The sequence below is a fragment of the Anarhichas minor genome, unplaced genomic scaffold, assembly GCF_050575085.1.
Source record: "Anarhichas minor isolate MPS153535 unplaced genomic scaffold, ASM5057508v1 ptg000011l, whole genome shotgun sequence".
Lineage (NCBI taxonomy): Eukaryota > Metazoa > Chordata > Actinopteri > Perciformes > Anarhichadidae > Anarhichas > Anarhichas minor.
In genome coordinates this window covers 14,839,437-14,864,388 of record NW_027466457.1, presented here as the reverse complement: position 1 = coordinate 14,864,388, position 24,952 = coordinate 14,839,437, and the positions used below count along the sequence as shown (strand labels likewise).

The following is a 24,952-nucleotide window of genomic DNA, read 5'->3' as shown; positions in this document are numbered from 1 at the left end:
GGGCACTGGGGATGGATCCGGAGGAGGGGGTGCCTCCCACAGGTCAGCACCAGGGGAGCAGGAGGGGAGGCTGGCTTGGGCCCCGTTTACAGAGAGCGGCGACGCACCGCCGCCGTCTCCGCCTCATGGTCACCCTGTAAAAAGGCAGCAGGAGTGGTCTCCTCTGGAACCGAGCTGGTTAGAGTTACACGTTTTACAGGATCCCTCTCAGTTGAATATAAAAAAATTTAAAAAACGACTGAGGCACAAGGAGCATTAAGCAGAGGGGAGGGCGATGTTCTAACAAGTGACCCCCGTTCCTTTATCAGCTGATGTAGCTGCTTCACCTCGTTGCTCGAGAACAACAGACCCGTTTGACGAATTATCGGGACGTGGGTGGAGAGGAGAGATAAGGATATCGGAAAGAAACAGAACTGGAAATATTGTTGTAGTGAAATCGGTCATTTGGATGCAACCGGCCCTCGACTGCCAGTTGGCTGAGAGCTTATCCACGGCTATATTGTGCTCAGACACGATTTCAGTGTCAGTAATCACAGTGTCAGACACTTGACATTTTACACCTGAAGTTCACAATTAACACGTGATAACAAAATGATACTGTCATACTCAAAACTCAGCTTCAGTACAAAAAGTTATTGGTAATGTTAAAGATGTTTGTCCATCATTGACTGATGAAAGTGTCTTATAAGTTTGGAGTTGTTGCTCGATCTTTGGCTGCACAGCAGTGAATCAGTCTTGAGGGAAACGAGGCGACTCCTTCACAACTATTCTGCAAACAAAGTACGAAAGCGATCCGCCCAACAGAGATAAAGTGGAACGGAAAACATCCCAAAGTTGAAGCTTTTTTTTTTTTTAAACCGTAACATGAAATGACAAGCAAACACACTGTGTTTCTCCGCAGCTAATTGAGGGGTATTTCATGCTCATGGCAGCGCTGGACTCGGACCAGTCACTTCGCTGCCTGGTGGAGAACGCCGTTGGTTCCAGCGTCACTCTGACTGCTGGATGACCGCGAGTGACCGTGGATCTCTCTGGATGTAAGGCCTTGACCCTAGTGGGTGGGGGCGCGGGGGTCGGGGTGCAGAGGAAAGACGGAGACAGGCATGATAAAAGCCAAGCACCCCCCCCCCCCCCCACCCCCATCCTCCCTCCTGCCCTCCCTCCAGCTCTTCCCTCCCTTTTAAGTCTGGCTGTGGACGTCACAATGCCAGATCATCTCTCCACCCCGGGGCAGGGCAGGAGGCCACAGCAGGACAGATGGAGGGAGAAGTTTTCCTCGTCTCGGACTATCAGACTACTTTGCACCAAAGCCAACCTGCGGACTCTTTTGCGGTTGTTTTTAATATCCATAACAAAAAAGTTTACGCCTTGAGGAAGAAAAAACATCATCTTTGATAAGTTCAAACCTTTTTGGGTGTGAAACCACTCAAAAAGGTGAAGTAGGTTATACCCACACTTACATTAAAAGAGAAATTCCAGTTTCATACAACCTGGGTCTTATTTCTGTATGTGCTGTTGTGGCCATAATCCTCTTGATGATAAAAAACAAATGTGTGATCGCTTACTGCTGATGCTTCTTGTCCAGAAACGTGACAGACTTTCATACGTCACAGCAGTGATGTCGCTGTGTTGCCAGATCTCAACAACATTAGTGAGTCCATGTTATTCTCACTGATAGAAACAATTGCCTGAACTATGAAAATAATAATAAGTTTGTAATAAATCAGTCCGAATTGAGTCACCAGTCTCAGGTCTGAAGCTCCGGTCTGTGCAGATGTTCATGTCAGACTAAGACAACTTTTCCACTAAAGTTAGCGTGTATGAAGGTTTTATTTTAAAACCGCGAAAACCTACTACAAATAAGCGAAAGACTCTTTCGCCTTTGCCAGTAACGTTAGACATGTGTGTGTTTCGGTTTTCTTTTCTGTTGTGTCAAGTTCAACGTCATGAATGCACCAGAGAAAGGGTTCGTAGACAGTGAAATAAGTTGCGGTGGTTACTTCTTACTATCCGTTACTAATTCCGTCTCTTTTTTTTAAACTCTCAAACCAGAGTTTCTGATTGTTGGAATATTGGAAAGACAACAAACTAAGACGGTTTTGATGAGTTTTGTTTCTGTCGAGTTTGAATTAAGTGTTTTTTTTACAATGACCAGCGAGGTCAGATAACTGTTTTGGTCACTGGAGTCTTGTAGCTTTAAAGAGAGAATCTAACGGCGGCTTCTTTTCACATCTAACTCGATGAATTAAGAGTTAATTTCGACCCAACCAGAGTTGGTGATCGTTGGAACGTTTTGATGAGTTTTACTTTGTTTCTGTCGGGTTTGTAGGTATCGATGACTGTCTGACTGGAGTCTGGTGGCTTTGAGGAGAACATATTAATCGTATGTTTTGTATGTTAATGAATTATAATGATTGCTCAAATCCCTGTTGATTTTTATTTATTATATATTCACCGCAACGCACGTCACATAGCATCGCAACGAAAGAATGGGCAAAAACGTGCGTGTCCACCCGGGTGTCATGTTTCCATCACTGCCGATTGGAGCTGGAGCCGATAAATACAATAAATGAATATCAATTGTAAACTTTCCCACTGAAGACAAAAGCCAGATGTTAGTGGGTGTTAGTGTTTTATGTCCTTTGGGAAAGGGGCTTAAGAAAGACTCTTCACTGGTGTTTCTGCAGGGTTACCAAATGTGTAGCAGGTCTCAAATCTTACCTTTTATATCACTCCTGTTGTGTGGTGCCGGCCTGTTTCGTGCCGCCACTGGACCCAGCGGGTAACTGCAGTTTCTGAGGGCAAGACGGACGGAGGGATCTAGCAGAGAGAGAGAGAGGGTCAAAGAAGGACAAGGCAGGCCTAAAACCAGAAGCAGAGAACCAGGACCAAACATTCTGAAACATTTAGAACAGAGCTCTGGTTCCACTGTGGAATGGAAGATGCCATTAGGAGTTAGTGCAGACATAGACCTGTGTGTCGGTGGAGCAAGATGATAAGAGCCCCCGCTATTGGACTCATGCATTCGCAAGTGCGATCAAAGAGCAGCCTGCCTCTACATGACGGTGGCATGATAATCGCGGCAGGACTACTGTTTCTCGGCGCAGAGCGGAGGTGAGGTCACCTTTCACCGCAGACGCACCCAACCACTACAATGAAGCGGAATGAAAGTCATCACGGGATGACTTGTCAAGAGGTTTCCTGGCAATCTTTATTTCCTTTGCAGCCTCTTAAATAAGGCTCAATAGGAGGCGACAGGGCCTGGCTCCTGCTGTCCGTTATGGCTCGTTAACATACGCGGGGCGGAAAGGTTCGCCCGCTGAAGCACGGTTGAAAGACGAAGATGAAAAGAGGCAAAATCGAGACTTTTAGAAAATGGATTTATGTCCTAACAGCAGTTCCTTCCATAGTGTGAGGGATATTTGGTGTAAAATGTTAGGAATGAGGAGACAGGAAGACACATTAGTTCAGGTGTAGGAGGGTAACTGAACAAAGGAAGCTTTGCATGTTCGGCTTCTGATCAGCCCTCATAATCTTTACATTTTTCATATTTCATATAGTAATGTAATGTATGAAAATGATTCGGTTAGACCTGAAATATTACACCAGAAAAAGAAGAGGTGGTTCTGATATTCAGCCTACCCTCATTGATATAAATGAGGTGGACAAAATAATAGAAACTAAACTTTAGCCAAGTGTACCTTATGAACTGGCAACTGAGTGTATATTTATATCTATTCCGTTCTGCACACACTCACCTTTACGTTTCATCTGCCACTGTGTCTTCGACTTCATATTCTGAGCTCTCTTGAGCATCAGAAGAGCCGTGTGGCTGTCGGTGAAGCCCCTGGAGACAACGAGGACACAAGGTCACTCAATGAAATAACACTCACACACACACACACACACACACACATTTACAGGAGACAGTGTACGATGAGACGAGGATTTACCATTCTTCCAGAATCTTTTCTGATCGTTCAGAGAGACCGCTGAGCACCGACGTCGAAGCAGGAGATTTGCTGCTGAAATCATTAAAAGTCCTTAAAAGGAGATCATAATATGCAGAAATTCAGAAATATGACCACAGATATTTATCAACCATCATATTGATATGGCACCTGTTGAAAACAGTAGAACTGTCGACGATATCAACTTATGAATAAGGATTCTTCCTTGACTTTGAGAAACCTCTAATGTAGACTTGAGTTGTCAGGAAATCAATTTATATCTAGTTTCAACATAACTGTGGTTGATTTTGTGTATTGCTTGCTGAATATTATCTGTTTAATATTGTGTTACTCATGTTGTTCAACTCTGTTTATTGCACTTTAATACAAACTTGCATGTACTTTGGTACTGTAACAAATACTATTTCATGTCTTTTGCACAAGTGTACTGAGGAATGACAATCGTCATTCTCAGAGTGATCCAGGTAGAGTCAGTACACTGAAAGTGAGAACATGAGGAGCCCAGATAAGATCTCTGGCTAACACCTTCAATGTATTCACCAACTTACTGTGACTTTGATTTTCTACCGTGTACACACTCGCACTGCATTGTTGTGATATCAACAAAAAAACACTTTTTACTGTTGCTGTAACTACTTGGATTGTTTTCTTTCTCTGTATCAAATGACAGACTAATTAGGCTTATAATTAAGTGGGTTGGTCTACCTGTTGGAGCTCTCTGGGGAAACTCTCTGTCCAGCAGAGTCCACCTGTTCTCCAGGCAGCCAGGCCTGCTTTGGCCTCCATACAGGCGTTGATGGGAGGATGTACTGGGAGGGTTCAGGAAAGTGCCCAGGAGGCTGAAACACGTACATGAATCAGTGTCAGCAATAATTTAGGAGTATTTTTTTAATAGCTTGTTTTTTTTAGACAGAGGTATATATATATATATATATATAGCTGCCAAATAGTTTTTCATTTACTGGAGCGGTTGTTTACTTTTAGATTTAAAATGTTAACATCTGCCAGAATAAAAACTGAATCCTCATTTGAGACGTGTTCAGAAGGCTGTAACGCTGGAGCTCTAAATGGAAAAGTTTAATCTCTGTCTGGACAACTGTCTGTCTGTCTGGACAACTCAGTATATTTTGAATAAATGGGAAAATTAAATATAGTGGATACAATATTCATTAAAATGTGTGCATGTTTTCTTTTTAGGTATTTGGCTCCCACTGCTTTTACATCCATATGCAAGTCAAACTAACAGCTTAATATCTCTGCAGATCCCATTTTCTCTTTGTGGAAGCGCTAAATTGTTCATCCCCGTCTTTGATGTGTACCTCAGTGTCAACACGCTGAGGCCCGGCCATGACGGCAGCTGCACCCCGTCAGCTGGCCGAGACCGGCCACCATGATGTACAGCGCTGAGCACGCTCCAAAGAAAAGATCCAACGAGAGGTAAATGAAGGGGGGGGGGGGGGGGGGGACAGGACGACAGTCTGCCAGCGTGAAAAATGACATCTGCTGGTGCAGAGCAACCTTCAGCCCCTCCAGGAAATAATCTTGTTTTTCGAGAGAGTAAATTTAAAGATCAATCAGGGAGAGTGAGACAAATCCTGGAGGGGGCGATAACCCAGATGAGAAAGGGACAGGGCAAGAAAATAACTCTTCCACTGACATCGCACAGGGGGCTGGTGTTTCCCAAGATTCACCATGTTAAGAGTATCAACCAATGTCCTGTTTCCTTACCTTCAGAGACAGCGGCTGCTCTGATGCAGGGTAACGTCTGGGAGGTAAGTCCTCAGAAAACGACAATGTCCAGGGTTTCTCCAGCGCTTCCTTTTAAAAAAAAAAAAAATCTTTTTATATATATATATATATATATATATATAGACTGCAACAACAGTATTGCATTGCTAGGTAACAGCTTGGGTCCATTTATACTTCCTGTCAGTGTTCAACTAACTGTGAATACTCCTGGATACCAGGTGAGGAAGAACAAAGCAAGGTGTTCTCAGATCCAAACATATAATACAAAAGCATAATAATGTATATATTATATTATAATGAAGTGTCAAGAACAAGTTAAAATGATAGCTCATACAAATTTGTGGATTTGGGTTTTGTGTGCTGTGTGTTGTATGGGTGTACGTGCAAGTTGCATTATTGTTTGTCTTTTTTTTGTGTATGTGCCCAAACTTGCATGACTGTCGATTTATGTCTTTTTTTCAGCACATGTGCAGGTTTTTGTGCGTGTGTGTGCATGTCTCTGTGTCTCCGTATGTGTTTTTGCAGATGTGCAGGATTGTGTGGGTGTGTATGGAAACAATGTTGGGTAAGTATACTTGTGCATTTACAGATTTTTGTATCGTCCTCTGTGCAGGTTTGTGCGTCTGATGGGGCGTTGAGTTAAGGAATCACTGAACCCCGAACGTCAGGAACGCGTGAACTCGTGCGCATACCTCATCGAAGACGAATTCATCCACGTCCACCTCCTCGAAGGTGTCGTCGTCTCCGGCGTCGGGGCATGTGACAGCAGCCAGAGCAGATGCGAGCCTCCTCCTCAGAGCGAAGCCCCTCCAAAGCGCCTGGAGGTACCCGAAGAACAAATGGTAAGAAGAAGAAGAAAAAACCCTCCATGAATCACGAGGCAAACGTAAATATTGTGTGTTATCCCATTAGAGAGATAAAACATGTTAACCTCTCTTTTAATTGCCGAGTGTTCTGCTGTCTGAACTCTGCGTGACTCCGGGCTCAGAGACAAATGGAGCTCCAGTGTGCCTCTAAATCCTCCAATTCCCAACGGGCTGCGGGGGGCACACTTCACTTCAAGTTGGGCCGACCAGGAATCCTAGAACTCTTACTACCGCACTTCTTTGGAATCTGATTAATCACTCCGTACCCCCCCCCCCCAACCCCCCAACCCCCCAACGCACACACACTGTTGTACTCCACCACCGCCCCCACCTTCTCCCTTAGAGAGCCCTAAAGGACTCATCAAACACTTTGTGTTGAGAGGGGATCGGGGAGAAGTGTTGAGCAGCATGTTTTTCAGAACAGCAGCTTACACCTATATATACAGAGGATTAGCCGAATAAGCCTCCATTGCACGTATGAGGCCTGAAGATGGATGCTCAACGGTGGAAATGGACATTTTCAGATATTCAGCCACAATACTAGAACATTCTAGTTGCAGCAGTGAGGTCCTTAATTACACACTGACGTTAGCAAGCAGTTTCTCTTCTATGCTAAGCTAGGCTGCGAAGTATTGAACGTTTGTTTGTTTATTTGTTTAATTCAGTAAAATGACAACCACATTTGACAATTCCAGCTTCTTAAATGTTCTGCTTTTTCTCTGTTTATTCATTTTTAAAGACTTTTGTGGCAGACGAAACAAGCAACCTGAAGACGTCACCTTAAGCAGGGGGACATTGTGATGGGCATTCTTCCCACAGACTTCACGATTAATAAATAAACCAAAAAATAGAATCAACCCATTGTTTGTATGTAGACCATATGTTTTTTGATAATTTCTTCTCTCTTTTATCTCTAAATTGTTAGTTGCTCTAATGCAGATTTCCTTAGACTGTCAATGCATCCATGGAAATAAAATCGAATAGATTAGGATTGACTGAACTCTCTCCAATCGACAATTATTAGCAAAATAAATCAAATAGGTTGATTCAATTCAGATGAGATTTTACACAGCCAGACTTAGCCAGACCATTGTCTCCAGCTCTGTACAAGCTCAGGACTAATGTCTGCCAGAACCTGTTGCTGCAGTGTTGGGAGAGAGAACATGCTCTACATTTGTATCTGTGAAACCAATCTGGGTTGTCAGTCTCTGTCCTCTCACGCTCTGTGGGGGTGTTTGGTAGGATGCGTAAGTTACATACTCTGCTCCATCTGGACTATTGTTTTCTAACATAGCTGCCATACTACACATAAGGAAGTTGTTCATACGTACAGTGACGGATTCTTTTTAAAATAGTATTCGAGGGAAACTGTTTAGGTGGAAGATGCAAAAACGGGTGTTGAGCCTGACTCAACTAGTTGGACTTCCCTCCTGTATAGTAAGTCAAACAAAAAGGTCAGTAATGTCGGACAGAACTCCAACAGTTTTACCTGGATGACAGTCGCTGCATAATCCGGGCCAACCACGCTGCCGTTAACGTAGGAAGGTCCTGACTCTGGCTTTCCTCCATCCCCTCCTCCTCCATCTCCTCCTCTTCCTCCCCCCTTCTCGGCCGTGGAGAGGCTGCTGATGTTCCCACATTTCTGTCTATATTTCTTCCACAGCTGCTGAATCACGACTGCTGCTGTGCTGCTCCAAAAAGGAGAGAGACACACACACACACACACACACACACACACACACATAAAGTGAGGGATATACATGATGTCATAGCACCTTCGTCTTTGAAAAGACGTGAATTTATTTCTGAGCAGACATCTGGAGAGCAGGACTCAGGAGAGTTCCAGCCTGTCCAGAGCCACTCCTCATATCAAAGATCTATCGTCCTCCCACAGATAGTGCGGCGTTAATGATAAAGCTGCGTGTTAAAATGAATAAGATGTTCGACATTCTGTGCTGTAAATCACACAGAGGAGGCTCCAATGAAGACGAATGCTCTGCAGCAGAAACTAATAAAACGCTATGCTGCTATAAAAAGAATTATATATAATAAAAAAGTGGGTGTTTGCTTTAAGTCAGCGGTGTCCACTTGTGTAGCATGAAAGAATTTGGAGGCTTTCATTACAAACAGTACATCTGCCGATCTCACTGATGAGATCTGTTGTCGACATGCACAGACGTTGACACTATAGGCCTCTTTCCCAGCAGACCGTTGGACTTGTCATTGTAGGAAATACACAAGTAATACTGACAACACCAACGGTTGCCCTGTGACATTCCCGTGAGAGTGGCAGTGAGCCAGCATGCAGGGTACCGAGGAGGCCTAAAGGAGGAAAAGGAGATAACGCGACTTCATATTGCGTCACATCATTGGGGTACAACCCATAACTGGCGCACGATCATCAAAAATTAGAATGATTGATTTGTTTCACCGAGGCCTCCGCAGAGAGGGTGAGCATTACAATTCTGTCATTTATTGAAAAGATCTCAAATAAAAAGACCATAAACGAATGCTTTCTCTTTGAAAACGCTCTATTGTATATCGGCCGCCATCCATGCGAGCGTACCCAAAAAGCTCTGTCTGGCCGAACGAAAAGAAATGGAAAATAAAAATGTCTACCGTGAAAAAAGGCTTACTGACTCAGAGCATCTTGGTGACTTACTTGTGAAGGTCCAGGTCTTGATTGTTGGACACAGGTGCCACTTCAAGACTGGAGGAAGTTGTTTTCATCTTTGTTGCCGAGGAGTGAACACTACCAGAGATGGCTTTGCTAACCGTTGGTCCCGTCTTTGGACCAACGGGGTCGAATGTGTCATGTCGACTCCAGTAGCTTCTTCTGTTTGGAAGAACTGGTGGAACTTTTCCAGCGGACTCCATTTCTGTGCGCTCAGTACGCTTCTCAGCACGGTTACTGTCCACTTCTTCAGGTGTCGTTCGGCCTGCAGCCCTGTGTGTGTCAGCCACAGTGGTGTCACCATATTCATGGGCAAATCTCTGGTCCGTAGCCAGCTGCAGGACCTCAGTGAGGTGGCGGCAGGAGGTCTTCACAGCATCCAGGGACGACGAGGCACTGCTGTGAACATACGCACATAAAAACACACTGTTTTAGGTCAGAATACTCTTTTTACAATGTCAGCACTGATTAAACATTAGTGAACTAAACCTTTTCACCACGGCTGCACAAACTGCACATAGTAGATATATATTAGAAGCAGCAGTCTTCCTGTTCAAAAGGATGTTCATGTTAGTTTTAAGTCGATTTTGACTTAATTTGTGTTGCTCTGTGGTTACTTTGATTCGGTTTATTGGGACGAGTAATGATATAAGCAAATTATCTCAGAGCTGTGGGTCATTGGACTAGTTAAAACCTGTATGAGGTGGATTCTGCACAGTTCAGATTAAATCACCCTACATACAGTACAAGGAATACTTTTTTGAAGACAATATATTTTTCGATGTTATTAAGAAAATCATAGCTATGATAAAGAAACTACACAAGCAGTATTTTCTCCTGCCGGATTATTTATTTATTTAAAAAAGAATCTGTGGCGTTGTGAATTTGAACCATTCAAAACACATGACTGTCAGAGTAGTTTAGTTTGTGGCATACTGTCATCTGTCCCTTCCGCTGCACAGAAATATGTAATTAATGGAATATCAGATTTTGGTGATATTTAGTCTTTATTCTTGACCAGTTCATCCGAGGTAAGGTGAATGAACTGTGTGTGTGTGTGTGTGTGTGTGTGTGTGTGTGTGTGTGTGTGTGTGTGTGTGTGTGTGCGTGTGTGTGTGAGCAGCCCGTCTGCTCTGTGTGTGCCCTAATTCCATATAATGTCTCTTTCATTGAGGGGATAAACAGACTACAAAGCCACCTCAATGGAAACTTAATTCATCAATTAGCAAAAGCTTGGCTCTCCTGCTCCCTGAGGGGGCAGAGACGCTTCAGTGCCCAGCCGGTCTGGAGGGCCAGTAGCCTTAGGTAGTGCAGCTTCTTCTCCACAAAGACCCGGCTCTTCGTTCTCAGTGGGACAAGAGAGAGGGCAGTCGGGAGGTCCGAGAGGATTGTGACCCCACTGACCCCCCCCCCCCCCCCCCCCCCCCCCCCCCCTACCTGCTGGTTCACTGCAGGGTCACCGTCGACATGTATACCACTGATATAAGAGAGCAGGAATGATCAAAAAAACATTTTAAAAAGTGTTAATATAAGTAATTTATGACTGGGAAATGGGACAAATAGAAAACGTCACAATCCCCGTTGGTTACTTGTCTTCTCAATTATATTTCAGGACATTTGGGGAGCATTTGCCACGGCTGTCAGCTGTGGAGTCATAGCTGCCAAAACTGAATTCTGTTCTACTGCATTAAGTTTGGTAGCAGCTAGGGGCAGAATGGGAATACAGAACATTAGAAGTAGTGAGAAACAGCAAGACATTTATTTTCCCCAAAAAAAACCTTGCATATTCTTTTATGGATTTCTCTATCATACATGTTTTCTCGGACACAGACATACTTTTTATTACGTTTTTTACAAACCTCTATGTTTGTGTTAAGAAAAGGAGATTTTCATTGCCCAGCTAAATTTATAAAAAGTCCATTGTAGGTATAAAATAGAGGCATTCTGTAAGGAACAGAGGATTCAGCCTCCACTCAGCACCCTGTTGTGAAATGTTGTGAAACCATACCCCTGGTAAACCCCATGGCTTCCCACCTTACAGTCACCAGCGGGCCGGCGTGTGGCACTCCTCTCACCTCCTCTAAACCTCCGTCAGACACAAGGTCAGGCCAAGGGGTTAAATGGCTGTGTTGGTCCTTGCAAAGCCGGCAGAATGGCTCATTGTCCAGAGGCCAGGGGTGTGTGGGGGGGTAGAGGGTACACAGTGAGGGGTGAAGCCAAGGGAGCGCCACGCTACCCCCCCCCGAGCCATAGGAGTCCTCGGTGTGACCCGCGTGGGGCAGCCGCGGCCACGTTTCATCTTTTGTGCTGTGTAATTTGGAAGGGGTCACGAAGATAAGCAGAAAGTCGACCACCGTTTCAAGTGTTGGTGGTCCGTCTCGCACGGGAGCGTCAACGTGTGCAGAGGCCAGTGACACCGAAGGACTTGTGAAAATAGATGGACGTTGTCTTTAGGCTCACTACGCCCTGTGTATCAGACATAACAAGAAGATGGCTGACATTCCTGACTGCTTCGTGTCTGTCTGTCTGTCTGTCTGACAGGCTGATCAGCACAAGATGAAACGTGTAATGCGACCTCTTGTAAACAGGTTGGCAGTGATTTATATGATCTTATCCGGTTTCCTCATCCAAAATTCTACTCTGGTTGGTCATTTAATTTCATTTTTCTTTCCAAGTGTGTTATAATTCCCTCTATGGTTCCACCCTTTCCTGTTCATTACTTATTTTTCTCTCTTTTTCTTAAAAGTACCATCAAACGTACAGTACTGATAAATAAACAGGCGTATTTTTTTGTTAAGGAAAACTTTAGATTTTCTGGTAATTTGGTGGATTTTTAGGTAATTTGGTGTGGAATTAATATGCTATCCGTGACATTGGAACTACAATACATTACCATTCATTACCCTTTTTCTATTGGGACACCTTGAAGCCAAATTTGAATGAACAAATCACAAATTAGTTGAGCCTTTCCCTCCTTCCATGCTTCAGAAATCAGCTCTGTGGACATTTCAGTTCAGAAAATATGAACTGTAAATGTTGGGAGTGACAGTATCCGACCACTTTCGTGGGCCGCTGCTAAGTCCTGCGCTCGTCCACACACGAGCCACGCAGTCAGTCCGTCTCTCACCTGAGCTCCCTGCTGTGCTGCTGCTGTAGATCCCGAGTCTGCTGAAGCTGAGCCTGACAGAACTCTAGGAAGCTGCCCGAGGCCGGGCTGAGCTGCTGAACAGCGGGGGGCGTTAGAAAAGAGTCGGTCTGCTGGTCATCGACGGCCCTCAGGCCGGGCACTGCTCTCTGCAGAGTGGACCTGAAGAGGAGAGTTTTGTTACTATAATATCAATAAAAAGTATTTTAGTACAAGCAGTCTACTTAAATGGAAAAACACAATTTTCAGCCTAGAATTATATATTTTGAATATTTCTTTTTTGTTTTATGCATTTAAATAAAACAGAAAACTATGTGATTATGAACACGTTTGTTTTAAAAATCTTATTCAAATAAAAAATGAAACCATAATATGATATTGGCAGTTAATTTATTTGAAAAACATAATGAAGCTTTCTAATATATTTAAATCCATCTACTAAGACCGTTTTAGCCGACACATTCACCTCACGTTCAGTCTCTTGAGATGCTGTTGCTGGTAGTTCTACATAATAGAACAGCATTTATTAACGCACTCTTCGCCACTGCAGTGAATACAAACAGCTTGGTGATTTTCAATAAACAAAAGTTTATGCAAAGACAATGAAGGCTTTCGATTGCGGAATTAACATAACTCAAAAAAGAGGCTGAAATTTCTGCTGAGAGATTTTTCAAAATGAGATTCAAGTTAGAGAGGGTTTCAGTCAACGAGAAGGAACAAGACAATAAGCTTTTTACCAAACGGTATCGTTGTAAACCCATATTGATATCTGTATAGCTCAATGGGTAGAACGTTTCTCTAACACTGACGGGTTAAAGCAGTCGTTCTGTTTAGTTTGACACATAAGAGTTTAAGGAGACTGTTTCGGGTCACTTATCGTGAGTGATGTTCTCTATGCTGGCTACACTGCACATTTTGACCTCTGGACTAATTTATTTACAGAGAATATATTTTAAGATATTGTTCTCTAAAAGTGTAGTTACACAGCAGCTCTGGATAAGAACTCTTCCCGTGGCGCACGTTAGGTAGCGTCAGCCTTCGAATGTGGAGGGGAGCCCCGAGTGGCTGTGAGTCTGGGGGAGAGGTAACTGCCGCCTGAGGCGAAGGATGTCCAAGCAGAAGGAATCCCAACTATCTGCCAGAGAAACAGACTCAGAGCATCCACTGGTGGAGGCCAAATGTGGTCTGTGTTCAGTGGGAAAATGTGGAGCTGGAAACTCTACAGGACACCAGGGAACAGCAACAGTAAAACCCGTAAAAATACAAGCCTTCAGGCTACAAAGTCAAACTTTTTTTAAACATTTTGGGCTTTTCAAAAGTTCCCAGAGCACCATTATTTCTTGTCTTGTCTATGAAACATGTTCTGAGGGTGAACGTTTCATTTCACCAGCTCATAAAGCTTCATTTTGTGAATATTTGAGCATTTCTTATTTATTCAAGATGTCTAAATTAGATTTTAAGGGTAGATCTTGCTGGATTAAAACACAGCTCCATTTGACTGTGATCATTAGTTCACAACAGTCTATACACCAAACTGAAGGTGCAACCAATAAAGACGAAGCAGAAGGCAAAGCATTATATCCAGTGAGAAAAAGCTGACGGTGGAGTAAACGTGGTGACCTTCTGATTCCGATTTGGATCATAAACCCTTTTCTTCAGACCCTTGCAGAGGATTTCACCCCGTATAAATGGTTCATACTGCACTCTGACAGCATGCAGAGCTTTCCCGTCCCCGCTGCCACCATGAGACAAACATAACACAAGGACGGTATCCGTGCACTGTCAGAGGGATACGTATTTTGATGTGGCCCACTTGGTCTCTCCGACACAGATCGGGGATTAGATTCCTACCGTTCGGGCATGTCGTCTGGCTGGCTGTCTTCAAATGAAGCTCCGAACCCAAATAGGACCTGTTGACGGTTACATGAGCTCATTGAGGTGGGGAATGTAATTAAATTTGGGAATGCACGCCACTTAAGACACACTTGGGAGGACGCAGAGCAGACCTATGTACAAATAATTGGATGCCATCGATGTGGATGTTTACGATGGATTCAATAATTGGGGAGTTTTCTCTCTGTGCTATGACGACCTCTGCAGTATACACTCAAAAGTCTTTTTGATGCATAAAGCGTTTTTCTTTTGGAGCAAACTGTGTATTTAAAAAGGTTGAATTCAAACAAATAAATTGAGAAGCCTCACAATTAAGATGCTATGAATCTCCTTGCAGCTATATCTACATTGACGATACTTCAACCTGATCCTTTCCAAAAATGAATATAAATTCCATCCTCCTTTCTGAGGGCAACACTGTTCTTGGCTCACATTCCTTCATCCTAGTCCTCCAGCCTCGTATGAGCACAAGTTCGTATTTCACTTAGTGAAGACTTCCTCCGACCCACATGCTCTCAAAGTGGCCCTGATTAATCAGGCCCAGTGTTTTCTTCTTCCACGTCTCCGGGATCAGGGGCTGCCTACAGAGGGAGCGTAATTCTCAGCGCTTGCCTCTTGGTGCTTTAATTTAGTGTTATCACTGGCTCGGGATGAAAGGGCCGGGGGCATGCGTGTGGAAATACAGAGGGTTAATTCCACTGTTGGCATTGGAGGTTAAGTAAAGTTCAATGAAATATTAAGGCTCAGTTAAGGCTTAAGAAAATGAAAAATGTCCACAAGTAACCCGTGTTTTGAGGATGTTTTTTGGACAGAGAATAACCCAAGAAGCATGAAAATAAAAACTAAAATGTTATGTTCAAACTGCCAACAGTATTGAACCTGCGCAGCACTTATGGACTCCACCCAGGGACCACAGATGAAAATGAGCTTTTTAGTTATATCTGGCATCATATATGTATCGTGCATTGTCCCTGCTCAATAAAAAACAAACCAACTGCTCAGTAGTACAAAAGGCAGGGATGTTTTTTTCATGTGCAACTGACATTCTCAGTTATGATATCACGTAATAATGTCTAAATTGAAACATTCGGGGCAAGCAAAGTATAGTTTTTCATATTTTGCTGTTACTAAATGGGTGTGAGGAGCTCTGAGGAGCTAAACAATTTTACGAAGCTGTAACAGCTGACATCATAGCTCCCGACAGGCCAACAGACGCATGAAGAATACGAGTGGTCATTGCATATTTTTCATATAAACTCACTGCAACCGTCCTAACTTGGGTGAAATATTTAGGCACGATAAGTGAATGAGCAAATTGACACTGAAAAGATAATTGATTTTTCTGTTGTATCAATATTTTGGGAATTACGAGCACTTAGTGCGGCGTACGTAAGCACAGATGTCGGTGGCGCGTCGCGGTAATCTAATAGCGGACGCGGATCACAGTGCTAATCCCGGGAAGTGGACAGGAAGGCCTGCGTTCTGCTGGAATGTTTAGACTACCTGAGCCAGGAGACCGAATGTGTGATGAAGAAATGCTGGCTTTTTAGCTGGTATGTTCCTTTGAACATCCGTCACGGTGAGCGACATTTCGGAGCAAAAGGAAGAAGAAACTGACACTTGTGGCCAAAGAATTTCTAGAAAGAACTGCGGAAATTTCTAATAACACTACCTTGATTTGAAACTGTGCTGCAGGTACTGCAGAGGAGAAGGTGCTATAGAGGTGAACAGAAAATCTGGAGATTTGAGCTTAATCCAACAGCACCGGCTGATTCGTTTTACAAGCAGATGCGTCCACATCCAAAAACAATGACTTTAGCCCACCACCCAGCCATCGCCTTACCTCTCCACCAACCAGCCATCGCCTTACCTCTCCACCACCCAGCCATCGCCTTACCTCTCCACCACCCAGCCATCGCCTTACCTCTCCACCAACCAGCCATCGCCTTACCTCTCCACCACCCAGCCATCGCCTTACCTCTCCACCACCCAGCCATCGCCTTACCTCCCCACCACCCAGCCATCGCCTTACCTCTCCACCACCCAGCCATCGCCTTACCTCCCCACCACCCAGCCATCGCCTTACCTCTCCACCAACCAGCCATCGCCTTACCTCCCCACCACCCAGCCATCGCCTTACCTCCCCACCACCCAGCCATCGCCTTACCTCCAGCCACTCTCCTGCTGAAGAGGATTCCCTGTGACGTGGACCTCTCGCAGGAACACACATCCCTCCAGACTCTCACACACATTCTGGAGCTCTGAGGGAGAAGCAGGAAAACAACTTGTCAATGTCAATTTTTCAGACTATTCTTCACTCTCACCAGTGTCTCATCTAGTTATGCAGAGTTACGTAGAATGGGTGAATTAAATGGAGATGTGTTCCACAGACCTGTGAACGAATGCATCTTATTTCCATGGAGTCATATACTCCAGCATGGACAGCCAGCATAGAGCCAATCTGAATGCATCATATAAAATAGATGGGTGCCTAAAAGGTTTTGGCGCATGTAAATTTATATCCCTTGTAACTGAAAGTAAGTGAAATGAATCTGGGGCTGTGTGGGAGTACGGGACTGGAAAAGCTGAAACAACACAGGTTTTACATTTGCCCGCATTATATGCACAGTAGAGGTGCGGATGGGATTTATATGGTCCGTTTAATCGAGACAATCTGTTACCTGACATGCAGTTGAATCGAAGATCCAGATTTGCAAGCGACACAGAATCAGACATGGGGGGCAGCTGGGTAATCCTAGGACACAGAGAAAGAAATGTATTGCCAATTTTGAAAGCTATATGCTACATCTGAAGCTAATATTCATGTCACTGTTAAACAAGGAAACATTCTGATATTATGTGACCAGTTGCATGAGTCACTTAAACTTCTTAGTTTACAAAACAAAAATTGCTGCATGTGTTATTTTCTTCTTTGTGCTTCTGTAATATACAGGCCTTATGCAAAGACAGATATCAAGTACTGAGTCCCCATAATGTGTGTTTGCATCTATTAAAGGGAACATATGCTCATTTTCAGGTTCATACTTGTATTTTGGGTTTCTCCTAGAACATGTTTACATGCTTTAAAGGAGCTGCATTTAGCATTCTGAACATTAATATAGCAGCAAACAACTATTACATGTAAAGGTAGAGTGGACTTATGTCTACCTGAGCAGAGACAGGCGTCTCTCTCCCTCTGTGTGTGTAGTAATCTGAGCTTTATAGCTTTGTTGCCATACACAGGCAGGTCGCCCGTGCTTTCAGTGCATGTTAGTGTTAGCGTGTCCCATCTTGGTTATATCATCTCATAAGGCGGCGACAGCAGATGAACCCGTCCAAACTGACAAAGTCGTCTTGGACCCGTAGCACCCACCCTCATGGTTCGCCCTCAGGTAAACACGGTTAGCTCGTTTGCACTGTTAGCGCTGTTAGCACCGTTAGCTTTTAGCTGGTGACATGTTGAGAGACGTTGAGAAACAAAATGGAAATGCCTCCAATCTCAGATCTTGCACTTTTAATGTTTAACAAACACATACTTTTTCTCCACTTCAGCGCCTTTAAGCCTCCCTCACGAAGGGTCTGCTCTGATTGGCTTGTGAGACAAAAATGTGGCGTACCTTTGCAAAGGTAATGTAGTTTTCAAACTTTGCCATGGTGTACTGTATGTACGTGTGCCTAATGTTGATGTGTCCTACATGTATGCTAATCATAAGCAGCCTGTATGTGCTTTGATTTATTTCTTAATCTTTCACCGTTGGTATCGACCATTTTGTAATAGTTACATGAATACTAGTCAATTTTAACACTGCCTATTTGACCTCATGTATGTCCTGTTTGGTTTATTGTTAAAATTAATATTATTTTCAATGTAAGGAGGTGGGGGGGGGTGTCGTCTATGTGTAGGGGAGGGAGGGAGGGAAAGGAAGATGGATATTCTACTGTTTATGATATGGTATGAAATAAAAAGAAATCAATAAAATGAAAGAAACGACTGGAGGAATAAACCTGTTCTGGGCCACAGACAGATGTTGCATGAGGGGGAGCCAGCAGGCAGCGAGGCCCTGCAGGGAGGAGATGCTGTTGTCGTCTAGATGCAGCTCTCTGAGGAGGACCTGGTTGTTCAGACTGGGGGGCTGATGGGTAAAGAAACAGGGTGAAGTTGTCAGTTAACACTGGCCACACTGTGGGGTTACACTAACTTTCTGCTGCTGCTGCTGGTCCAGCGACGGCAAAATGACCCTATCCATCAACGTCAGCTGTTTTAGTCCTGCTGTGTTTACGGCCATTAGTGTCGGCCGCGTGTTAAGCCCCGCTGCGATCAAGGGGTGCCTCGTGAAATACTTAAACATTATCATGCTAACTATTTTGCATGTTTTCTTTTTCTTGACTTTGACTCATCAATCAATTAGCAGCGAGTTACTCTCCCAAAGAAAGAGAAAGAGAGGCATCAGCAGTTGGACATTCTCTCCAACTGTCGCTTACAGAGCATTCTCATGGAGGACATTTTAACTAAAGTAGCTGTAATGTAACTAATAACATCAATTAGTGCCTTTCATTGAAGGTGTGCCGGGGACAGGGCCCTGGTATGGTGCGAAATGAAGCCTGTCCAACAAATACTTTATGTTTTCAGTTTGATGTTGCTGAGACTTTCAGGTCAAAGTTCATCTTTATTCAACTTGCAAATTTGCTGTTAGAGTATCTTATGTTGGAAAAAGGAATGTACCATATTACACTGAAGCTTCATCACTCTCAGATCACATTGAGTTTGTTACATCACATCCTGTTTTTGGTTGATGGGGGCACTAGTGGGGAGATGTTTCTTTATTTTATCCCTCCATTTAAAACCTGTCAAATCATGTTATGTGACAGATTTTCTATTTCTTCTTGAATTTTAGATTGTGTTTTTGTTATTTTTCCACAGGTGGAGTAAACTTTGTTCATTAAAAGGCTGATTTTAAGTTGTAGAGTCACAGGGAAACGTGGTGCAATGTGTTTTCTCAAAAAGCAGCTGTTCAAGGTTCCAGTTGTTCGAGTAACACTTTTGAGCTTTTATTTTGAAGGTTTGACGCACTGAACATTTTTTCTTATTATTTTTTAATCTCACCAATCCCTGTCAGCATTTTAATTTTGGGTTAGTGATTATAAAGCAAAAAAGGGAATGTTGTGTTCTCTATATATATATACATATACATATATACATATATATATATATATATACATATACATATATACATATATATATATATATATATACATATACATATATATATACATATACATATATATATATATATATATATATATATATATATATATACATATACATATACATATACATATACATATATATATACATATACATATACATATATACATATACATATATATATATACATATACATATATATATATATATACATATATATACATAATAAATAACATTTCTGACAGTGAAAGGTGTGATACAAATGATTTTTTTTTTAACTGCTCAAAAGTGTTTATTTTCATGGTTTGACTCACAACAGATGTTTTCTTTTTAAATCACACCTCTCCCTGTTGGAAATGACATTGTGGTTTTGTGATTATAAAACCAATAAATAGAATGTTGCATTATAATTTTGTTTCTGCATCTTGATGAGTGAGAAAGGTTGTATGTAGAAAACAAAATTTTTTGTTTTTTTGTTTTCTGCATATGAACAAACTGTTTTTTTTGGAATTGGCTGCAACCTGTTGAGTTACAAGCCTCTCGCTCTCCGTCAACAGTTTCCATACGAATCTCACTGAGAATACGGAGCACTGACATCAGAACCGGTGCTTTTCGGCGATCAGCTGTCGTCGGTGTTCTTACCTCGGTGAGGCTGTTGGCTCTCAGATCCAGCGTGTTGAGCAGAGCGCTGTTCTCCAGACCCTCCACGGTCGCCAGGTGGTTGTGCGAGCAGCTCAGGTGCAGGAGAGTGTAGACGTCCCTCAGTCCTTTGGTGCTGATCAGCTGGTTGTGGTCCACTGACAACCTCTGCAGTCTCCTCATGGACTTCAGATCAGCTATGGATGAGTTAAAAGAAATGAGAGGGTACTTATCCAGACTGCGAAACAACACAGGGAGAGTCTGCACATGAGCTGTAAACAAAGCTTAAGCATGTCTAAAGAAAACTACAATAATGAGTTTTAAAGGTGAGCCACAACTAAATGTTACGGTAGCTGAATATACAATTCAATGCGATTAACCTCTTGCCTAGCCAATATCTATTTATGGCTTCAGCTTGACTTCAGTCAATGAATCACTTTTCACTGGATATTGTAGTCAAGAGAACCGAGGCTGAAAAGAAGAGAGATGCTGCCCTCTGGTGGAGTATTAACAACTTGCAGATGTGACACAATCCCATTATCATGACAACAATCTGTTTTCTGTTATTTTATATTTGAAGACAAATATTTTAAACATCAAAGTTAATGTTTCCGAAGGTGTTTGAGGACTTTTTCCAGTTCTCACCAATGCGGGTGATGGAGTTGTGCGAGAGGTCCAGAACGTCCACATTTTCGGCGCCGGTTAAACCGTGGATGGACGTCAGCTTGTTGTGGCCGAGATGAAGAACCCGTAAGCTGCTCATATTCTCACAGTCGACAAATGAGATGTCATTTTCCTGTGGAAGAACAAATTAAGACGTTAGGACGCGACACAATATGGCTGTATTGGTCTTTACTTTCAGAATAAAAAGATATTATAATATAATAACCAAGATCTGCAAAATCCAACAGCACAAAATAGACTTAATGTGGCAGTAAGACAATAAACAGATTTTACATCGACTTCATATCCACCTGCACATCGATGTAGCAGAGCTGTGGTAACTGGTTGATACCTTCCAGGGATTTGAGGCCACAGCGTCTGAGGGTGAGGGACCGGAGTTGGGTACACTGAGCGAGAGTGGATAAGCCACGGCCGGGCAAGTCCTCCAGGGTCACTGTGGTCACCTGGAAGAGAGGCGGAGATGCTTCAGGGCTCAGAGGTCTATGACGCTACGTTGCCATGTGTGACATGACACGGGGGATATGTCATTATAGTATCAAATATGGATTAGTCAGAAAAGGTTTACTGATAATACGGAGCATCCTCTTCAACAGAGTGAAGTGAAATCTTGCATTTGCATGCTATTAGATGGCTCCAGTGGGTGAACGTCTACTAACTAAAGCAGGAGTTTCAAAGGACAGTTTAAATGCTTCCGTGCTGTTTCAGAGAGTTTTCCACAGTTCTGAGAAAAACTACTTTTTTCAGCATGAGAACCCCTCAGACTTACCTGTCAGCGTTCAAACGACTCCACCCTTCATAAATGTCTGCATCATGTCTGAGCATTCGCACAAATCTCACCTCTTGCAGGGATTTCCAGCCTGTGGACTGAAGCAGGGAGTCCGGGCAGAGAGGGGGCAGACCGCTGGACCCGGCAGCCCCCCTCGGCCCTCTCCGACTGCGGGCAGATCCTCTCTGCTTGCTCCTGTTCTGGAGGGAGAGTTTGGACCAGGGCACGCAGTCCTTCATCCAGGCCAGCCTCTTCTCCTCCGTGTGCTCTGAGAGGCACACGGAGGAGAGAACAGATGCAGGCCTTGCTGCTTGATCCTCGTAGTCCACGGTTTTAGCCACGGAGATCCGACTGATGTTCTCTTCCGGGTCATGCTGTTGTGGTTTGACTTCAGTACTGGTGCGACTGATTGTAGACTCGCTGTGTAAAGGACCAGTTCTTGAGGAAGTCCTGTTATTTTCTATTTTCTCTTGCGGCTCATTTGCTCTTCTTCCCTCCTCCATCACTCTCTGTTTGCTCTCCTTCTTCTCTTTGAGTCTGATTTCTTCTTCTGTGTTTCTGTTAACCTCTTTCTTGTTTTCTCCCACCTCTTCCTCCTTCAGCTCCTTCTCTGCCTCGACATGTTTTCTCTCATCTTCCTTGAGCTTTATTTCTTCCTCTAATTTTTGGTAACCCTCTTCCTCCTCCTGTCTTAAATCTTCCTTCAGCCTCCTCCTCCGTTCTTCCTCTTTTATTTTCCTTTCATCTTCCCTTTTGCTCTTCTCGTCCTCCTCGATGGGTCTTGGTTCTTCTTTAGTTGTTCTATCTTCCCCTTCCTTTTTTATCACCACTTCTGTCAACTCCTTCTTCTCCTTCCTGGCTTTTGTTTCCTTCTCCCTCTTTCTTGCTTCCTCCTCCTCCCTCCTTTTCCTATCCTTTTCTTCCTTTTTTCTGCTCTCCTTAAGTTTTACTTCTTCATCTATATTTCCATGTTGTTTTTCATCCCTCTTCCTCATCTCTTCATGCATCTTTTTCAGAGCCTCCTCCTCTTCTTTCTTCTTCCTCATCTCCATAACTTTAGTAATTCTCACCTCTTCCTCTATTCTCATATTTTCCTCTTCCCTCTTTTTTTTCTCCTCCTTCTCGCTTATATCTTCCTCCATTTTTCTCTTTTCTTTCTCCACCTTCTTCTTTGCCTCTTCTTCTATCTTTTTTCTTTCCTCCTCCCTTTTCCTCTTCTCCTCTTGCTTCTTTTTCCTCTCTTCTTCCTCCTTCATCATTCTCATCTTATCCTCCAGCTTCTTCTTTTCCATCTCTATGTGTTTTTCTTCCTCTTCTCTCTTCCTCTTTTCCTCCCTCTCCACTCTCCTCTTTTCCTCCTCCTCGCATTTCCTCTCCTCCTCTTTTTTAAGTTTCATCTCCTCTATTTTCCTCTCTTCCTCTTTCTTCCTACTCATCTCTTCCTCCATTCTTTTCCTCTCTGCCTCTATCTTGATTTTCTCCTCTTCTCTCGTCCTCTTGTCCTCCTCATCCTTCCTCCTCTTCTGCTCCTCTTCCCTCATCCTCCTCTCTTCCTCCACTTGTCTCTGTAAATTGCTGATCAGTTCCTAAATGGTAAAGATAGCCACCAGAGTTATAACAGAGCACGTAATCCCATTCCATAAGAAACATTTAACACACATAAAGCAAACAGCCCAAAGCCTAAACACCTAATAATATGGAACTATGACGTCTAAGTGTAGATTATAATAATCTGGTATTTGAGGTCAGTAACCCTTAAATATCTCCAAAAGAGTGCATGTTGTCTGTCTCTGTGTGTCTCTGCAGGTTGAACATCCGGAGAAAACGGCAACAAGAAGATTCAGGCATACCTGCTGAAGCAGCAGCTCCTGTTCTAGTTTATCCTGAGCTCTCTTCCCCATCAACTCAAGTTCCTTCTGTTGGAGCTGGACACAGTGAGAAAGAAAGAAACATAATGATGGTTTCCATTGTGACATTTCACACTTTCTATCTTGTTGTCTTTCCTGAAGTCCCAGAGGGCACGTTTGTTTCGATGGATGCTCTCTAGCACTGTAGTTAGGCAGCAGTTCTTCAGGGTGCTGCTTCACTAATCAGTATAATACATATCGTATCAGACATATCTGACGTAACAGGATCTACTTTCCCTTTTTCAGTGAGACGTATATGAGACCGATATCTGTTATATTAATGAACGACTATGACAAGTAATTCCGTTGAGTAAAGGAAGTCCAGACTGACTCACCTCCTCTGCCTCCATTATCTTCTTCAGCTCCGTCTGGAAGTCTCTTTCTATTCGTCTCTTTTGCTCCTCCTTGTTCATCTCTTCACAGAGTCGTTTCTGTCGCTCTGCCTCGTATTCAGATACACAATGCTCCTCGCTCTCCTTATATTCATCTGTGATAAACACCAACATGTAGCTTCATTAGTAGTTCTGTTAGTGAGGACCACGCACAACGCAGTGAATACATTATGTGTACTGTATATTCTTATATTGTACATATATGTCATAGTATTTTGTTTTTCTGTCATATTTTTATTGTTTCTTTTTCAGATTTGTATAGTTAAAATGTTTCTTCGTTGTTTTAATATCATTTTTCTCTTCTTTGTGTTCTAGACTTTTGCAGAACTTTGCCTGCATTTTTATTTCCTCTTCCTGTTTATTTTATGCAGCAAACACCGATGTAGATTCCTTGTAAGTGAATAATCTACTTGGCAACAAACCTGATTCTGATTCTATAAACAAATTGCCTCGTAAATAATGCATTAAGAAATAAATACTGTGTGATCTCACAGAAGTCAAAATTAGACTGGTGGTTTCAGCTGTTGTAGTCTTTCAAAATGATGAATTCAGAATTTTAACTGGAGCATTTCCACCAGCTCAAACACTAATATATATATATATATATATAAAACAAGTTGCCAAAAAGCCTCATTACCATCACAGTTTTGACCACTGACAAATTAAAAACATGTAACTCTATTCTCTGTTCATAAAGTGGGATTATGTACATCGTCATCATTACTCTACTTCACTAAAGTCATTAATGAGAAACAAAATAAACCATCAGTGACCTCTTGTGGCCAGCTGTTGTACTACAATCAGACCTGAAGCAACGATCAACATTGCAATGAAAACACAAACAGAGGAAAAATACCTCATTTAGAGAAACAGTTACTACAACATTTAACATGTGATGACTTGGTTGTTCATGTTGGTAACTGAGACACAGGCCTTGTCCCCTCTCATATATATATATATATATATATACACTATATGTCACATTAATGTCTTCACATTTGTCTATATGTTTTACATTAACACATATATTTGTGTCTATATCTCTGTACATTGCATATTC

General features: G+C 42.9%; 1 protein-coding gene across 1 annotated transcript in view; it reads right to left on the bottom strand.

Moving 5' to 3' along the window:
* The window catches only part of lrriq1 (leucine-rich repeats and IQ motif containing 1), a 31,348-nt gene extending 8,348 nt beyond the window's left edge, over positions 1–23,000 (bottom strand). The window contains exons 1-16 of the mRNA XM_076089999.1: positions 21,665–23,000; positions 21,118–21,270; positions 20,789–20,939; positions 20,147–20,340; positions 18,304–18,431; positions 16,980–17,053; positions 16,466–16,559; positions 12,388–12,567; positions 9,249–9,659; positions 8,076–8,274; positions 6,413–6,538; positions 5,700–5,789; positions 4,677–4,810; positions 3,954–4,025; positions 3,759–3,847; positions 2,722–2,820 (exon numbers count right to left, since the gene is read on the bottom strand). Coding sequence (XP_075946114.1) covers positions 2,722–2,820; positions 3,759–3,847; positions 3,954–4,025; positions 4,677–4,810; positions 5,700–5,789; positions 6,413–6,538; positions 8,076–8,274; positions 9,249–9,659; positions 12,388–12,567; positions 16,466–16,559; positions 16,980–17,053; positions 18,304–18,431; positions 20,147–20,340; positions 20,789–20,939; positions 21,118–21,270; positions 21,665–22,990 — 3,520 coding nt within the window. The 5' untranslated portion in view covers positions 22,991–23,000. The remainder of the gene's footprint in view (positions 1–2,721; positions 2,821–3,758; positions 3,848–3,953; positions 4,026–4,676; positions 4,811–5,699; positions 5,790–6,412; positions 6,539–8,075; positions 8,275–9,248; positions 9,660–12,387; positions 12,568–16,465; positions 16,560–16,979; positions 17,054–18,303; positions 18,432–20,146; positions 20,341–20,788; positions 20,940–21,117; positions 21,271–21,664) is intronic.
* Positions 23,001–24,952: the final 1,952 nt, after the last annotated feature.